Source organism: Seriola lalandi, unplaced genomic scaffold, assembly GCF_002814215.2.
Source record: "Seriola lalandi dorsalis isolate HSWRI2012SDOR001 ecotype SW California unplaced genomic scaffold, Sedor1 jcf7180002054972, whole genome shotgun sequence".
Taxonomy (NCBI): domain Eukaryota; kingdom Metazoa; phylum Chordata; class Actinopteri; order Carangiformes; family Carangidae; genus Seriola; species Seriola lalandi.
In genome coordinates, this window is record NW_019525660.1 from 1351599 (window position 1) to 1357529 (window position 5931).

At 41.5% G+C, this 5931-nt stretch overlaps 1 protein-coding gene across 3 annotated transcripts in view; it reads left to right on the forward strand.

The window, feature by feature from the left end:
- The first annotated feature begins 237 nt into the window (after positions 1 to 237).
- glrbb (glycine receptor, beta b) overlaps positions 238 to 5931 on the forward strand; it is a 28866-nt gene continuing 23172 nt past the window's right edge. Inside the window, exons 1-3 of one of the 3 annotated variants that reach the window (XM_023398150.1) lie at positions 238 to 295; positions 2129 to 2270; positions 4576 to 4714. In XM_023398150.1, the coding sequence (XP_023253918.1) occupies positions 4593 to 4714 (122 nt within the window). In that variant the 5' untranslated portion in view covers positions 238 to 295; positions 2129 to 2270; positions 4576 to 4592. The other 2 variants (XM_023398151.2, XM_023398149.2) reach the window with 2 other exon arrangements.

The following is a 5931-nucleotide window of genomic DNA, read 5'->3' on the forward strand; positions in this document are numbered from 1 at the left end:
GTGAATGCACCACAGTACGGGCACTTCTTCATATGTGCGTAGCGTTACTTTTACTTGCGTACCGACGCTTCTCACTAGCTGCCAGTAGGCGACTCTTCTGTCCTCTCCATTTCAGGATCTGGGCGATTTGGTTTTGTAAAAAACTTGTCGGAGATCAGACAGTAAACTCAACTAACGTGTGTCGCGGTGTCCCGCCCACATCACCATCTGATTAGTTACACGTCACTATTAATAGCATGAAGGCTGCTGTGTACACAGACGGTCACAGGCTCCTGAGCGGAAGTGTGTGTCGAAGGTAAGATTGCAGACTTTACTGAAGATGTAATAAACATCACAATCATCTACACTGAAGTTACAACAACACCACACTCTGATGAACAAGTTCATCTGTTGGTTCAAGACGCAACGAGCAATAGAGAGAGGGCGAGAGAAGCTAGTGCTAACTGCTAAGCTAAAGTAACTAGCTTATCTGAATAGCATGTAAACAACTGTTGAATTAGTGAAAGTCTCTAAAAGGAACGGAGAGCTCCGGGTACTGGAGCAGAAATAGTGTAAGTTTAAATGAGCAGCAGGTAGTTAGTCACTCTAATGAAGAAAACAGCAACATTAACTGTGTTTAGACAGAGCAGCAATAAATACTACAAGCGATAGAAACTCCAGAGACGAGATGAGACACTGACTGCAGGACGTGAACAGTCACTTACTAAAGTTACTGAAAAGACATTTAACGACAGTAGAAGTAAAGTCACTGTGTAAAAATGTTCTCAGATAAAAGTACAAAGTAAGTCAGTTAAAATGTCAGTAAACGTGTTACTTTTTAAAAGGGGAGGGGTAAAGCATTTGGCGATAATAATAATATACCATATGATCGACCTTTTACCTCATACCTATACCTTTATACAGCATGGCCCATAATGGCCACATAAATCATTGCTGTGTCCATAGAAAGTGATTATATTTGATGAGTTTGTAACTGTTTCGACCAAAGCTTTATTCACACTTATATAAGTCATACATTCAATCACTCACTCATCTGTTCTTCAGTTCATTCATCCAAAGATACAATCTCACTGTAAACTAAAGGGCCATGATGAAAAGCACAATGCAACCTGCTCTGACTCCCACAGTGATGGCTATGTGATTTAATACACCAACTCACAGCTAAGATATTGATCTTGGAAACAGCAGCTGAGAAAACAGTCTGTGCACCATGCACAGAGTCCAATTGGCAGTTGTTCTGGAGCTTTTGATCACATGACATTATCTTCATCATGCGCAGTTGTCATGGAAATGCAGTTGTTCAAGATTCCTTTTTTTCTTAAAGCACTTAAGGGACCTTCATCTCTATATTATTCATAGTTCCTGTAACAGCTTCAAAATGGACCTTGTGGTGAGTTTTTCCATTTTCTTAATCCGTTAAGGGTTTGTTTAGATGAATAATATTTCCCTCTCTATATATAGGCCTACTGTACATGTACTGTATATACATTTTTACTTTACACAATTACTTTATTATTTTGAAAAAAATATATTTCATAAAAAAAATCATATAAAAATGTATATAAGTCATGTAAATTCATATGAATTCAGATTAATTTAAATGACATATAGACCGCCTGTGCAAAGCCAGGTCTGGTCTTTGAGTACATTAATACCAGTGGAAGCCCTGAACTGTATGGCATCCATAATTTCTGCTTTATGGTCTCTACAGCCCTGTTCACTGTTCACGTCCATCTGCCGTTAAATACCATACAGACACTTCCATAAATAGTGAGGCGTTTACTTCCATCACGTGAATGAGAGCATTTTTTTTTTTTTTTTTTTTTTTTTCTGCCGCCACGTCACGTCTCAGCGTTTAGCAGCAGCTGTGGATGTGGACGTGGAGGCGGGGAGCGGCTGTCCGTGGTGCTGATGGGAGGACTGATGCTCTCCGGCTCCATGCAGCCGCTACTGCGCATGTTGCATGACAGGTACACGCAAGCCTCCATCTTGGGCATTCCTAGCTGAGGCGAAAGGGCAGCAGCCTTATACACACTGATTCCAAAATAACAACAAACAAAGCGCGGAAATAAAAAAAAATTGGCACTTTGCCGAGATGTAACTTTTTTTTTTCTAAAACCCATTCAAGAAATCGCTTCAGTGAAGACAGCGGGAGCAGAATGGAAAAGAAAGACGGCGACTGGTCTGGAAGGCTGTGTTAACCACTGTTTTCACTCTCAGCTTTACTGGGTCCAGTTTACTGAAGAACTGACAGGTGACAAAGAAAAACGGTAAGTGGGACCGTGTGACTTGATGTGCCATAAAAACGACTTTCATGTTATTTATGTTCGTAGCGTGCGCTCATGTGAAGCGCGCTCGCGTTCATATGTGCTGGCATCTTCTTCCTGCATCTCCCTCCATCCCCCGTCATGGTGGTCGCTGTTTTTCTATGTTGTTCTCACTCAATCTCCTCTGCTCTTCTGATGCTCAGGCTCTGGGCAAGTGTCAGCCTCTGCTACTTACTTTTCTGTTGTTACACAGAGACCCAAAAGCGACGTGCAGCCACAGGTTGTGAGTGCCCCGGTAGTAGCCAATGTGTATACTGGTTGTTTTGAGTTGGATGCATCTCATTATTTTTGATGAGCATAGCACAGGCCTTTCCTCGTGGGTTAATGCATTTTGCAGTTAGAGAAGAATATCAAATAGTCAACTGGAGTGTATTGTATTATGTGGAATCTACTTACAATTAAATGTAGTATATAAAAGTATATAATATTATTTATACAAAATCAAAATTTTACCATAACCATTAATAGCTTTAAAACAGTCTAATGATCTCTCATGTACCTGAATGTTCTTCTATCTGTCACATGTTTATGGACCAGAATCTAAAAAGTGCACAACCTGAAGAAGTAATGTGGGCAGAGCAGAATTGCTTATTGACCTTGGACCCATGGGGCAGACCATATAAGGCGTCTTAAGTCACTGTCAACAGCTCTCTAACCATGCCTCTGCAGTTTCAACATTGCCAGTAGTAAAACACAGAAAGGGAAATGTTCCTCAGTGGTGGCACAGAGTTGACTCAGGCAGTGCCAAGGTCAATTTACGGACCAGGTCTCAGCTGAACCCTCATTTCTCTGCACAGGAATCAGTTGTAGCATGGCTGTGAAAGATGTCCTGGTTATCTCTCTTATTATTTTATTTTTTATTTTTGTGAATATACACACAGCAAGGCGCAGACTAGTGTGACTGGAACGTCCCTCAAGGGGTTGATGAGGCATGGCTTGATGACTAAGGGTCACAAACCAAAAAGGTTGGGAGCTAGTGCCATAATGTGCTGTCAGGAAAACTGGATCAGGGGGTCAGAGATGGGAGTCATCATCTAGTGAAATGCCACAGGGGAAGATGGGACATACAAATTGTAGGTCAGATGAGAAATGATTTCCAAGAAATGTGCCATCGGGTACGTGTGGGTCAGCGTTGATGTATGCTGGTTGTTTTTCTCCTACAGAACGAGGACACCTTCCAACCTCCCAATTCTGCAGGAATCTTCCAAATCGATAAAGTGATGCCAACTTAGGCAAAGTCAGGTGTTTGCCTGGAGACGAAAAAAAATAAGGCGCCGAACTGAGCGGTGGAAACGATCTCTGCTGGAGAACATGATGATCAATGTGCAGGCGAGAAGCAGACAGGGAGTTACTGGGCCAAGGCAATGAAAAAGAGAGGGAGAGAGTGTCTGTGTCTAGACAATAAACTGCTTCAGTTAATATACAGTCTTGCTGGCAGGATGGGGTGGGGTGGGGGGGATTGTTGGCTTTGCTCTTGGTCTCAATATCCCTATGCATCGAAAGGGCACCGCTTTCCTAGATGGGGTGGGGGGAGATTCACACAGGTACTAAGGCTGCTAGCTGATAAATGGCCCCTATCAAGAAATGCAAAAATGCACTGCCTCTGAGTATAAAGTGTGCATTTGTATATGTATGGCCGTATTCTGGTATTTGCGATGTGAGGTAGGACTGAACCACAGCTATCATAGATCACACCTAACGATACAGTTTATAAACATCATGATTAAGAGAAAGCACAGTTGCAGAAAACAGCATTATTAAACATTCTCTGTGCAGCTTCCGAAAACTGAAGTCGAGGATATTTTAGGTAATATTTATTTCAGCCACCCTTTAGAGGTCACATTCACCTGACAAGTCCTGAATGACCATCGTTATTCAGGCGCATTACTCCACTGATTGGATTTATGCTTGAACTTGCTCTACTTGATTAAACCATGTCAGATTGATTAATTTACATTTCAGACATTGACTGTATGCAGAGAAAATGGGAATGCATCATATCAGGAAAGGGTCAAAGTCACAGTGTTCACAGGAAGTAGAATAAAATACTCTTGAGCTTTGTTCTCCCACCAAGGGTACATCTTAAGCAGCCGCTGTCTTCTGTCACGTGTAAATGAAGATTTGTTGAATGTGATGAGAAAAATATTCTCTTTTTTTTTGGTTATTAAATTGCACGCTATTAAGCCTGAGTAATTTAAATTCATTGGCTTCTTCCCTTTATTTAATCAGTTTGTTTGCTTTTCTACAGGCTCAGCGCGCACCAGAATGGGCATTAAGAAGCTCGTCATCTTTCTCCTGGTTCTCTCTCTTTGTCTGGAGGGAGGGTCCGCCAAAGAAAAAGGAACAAAGAAGGGAAAGAAGAAAGGGAAGCAGGTCTACTGTCCTTCGTAAGTATGGAAGAAACAACACCAGTGTTGTCATACATTACAGAAGACATACATCACATATCTACTTCATGTTGCATTTATTGCAAATACTACATAACATTACAGTTTCAGGGTGTTTAGTTTATTTAATATTCATTATAACTGATTTTCCAACCCTGAACGATATCACCAGGGTTGTTTTCTCAGACTCAACAAAGTTCAAGCCACACAAGATACTGTCAAACCGTTCTTACTGGCTGAGTGGCACGACGCATGACTAGTGAACTGACCTTTATCTGTAAAAGTCCCACTTTAATGTCCATTGTAGGTGCCCGTGAAACTTTGTCTGTTTTACACCCGATGGATCTTACTACCAGTCTTCATCCACCTGTCACGTTTGAGCAGATCTCGTCAGATGCTATACTGTCCAGCTACTCAAGTTCTCGTATGCACTCCAGTACAGCCCAATAGGATAAATGGACTTTACAGAAATCTGTGTCAAACCCACCAAAAGCAGGGTATGTTCAAAAACACTGAATACTTGTAATGTGACGTGTATAATAAGTCACATCTTTCTTGTACGAGCCTGATGTTATTCTGGCCTTTGCTTCAGCATGTCCATATTTAGTCTTTGGTAAGTGGCTGCAGCTGATTTTTACACACTGTAAAGAATAATAAATAAATATGGAGTCAATAAATAAGTAAAATAAGTAAATACATACCTCCTAACAGAAAGAACATCAGTATGTCCTTACATGCCTTCAGAGTATCCATTGTCTCTGTGTATTGGAGAGCTGCACCCTCAACTAAAGTGTAACGAATGGCTCGACAATCAAACTGTTTAACATGAGGGAGAAACTGTTTGATGTAGTCCCAGTATTGGCAAGTGTAAGCTGTATGACATATTTCGTGTTCGTGGATCAAGGAACCACTTGGTTCCGGTTTAACTGTTGTGCTTGAGATTGTCAGAAAGGTCTGTTAAAAGAGAGAAAAAAAAGAGGTTTAGTGGATGGGAATTATGTTTTTCACTTTGATCAGGGGAACCGCAGACCATACGCACACTGCGCAGCATTCCTGTGGAGCACTTTAGCTCATCCTCAGTGCATGATAAGGTTTACATAATGATATATAAAGTGCTTTGAGGAGGGGAAATTCTTTGGCAGGAGAATTCATTGCCACCCACAAGGAGGCTTTCTGTTTCTCCTTTCTTCCCTTTCCTGCCAGATCCCCCCCCCCCC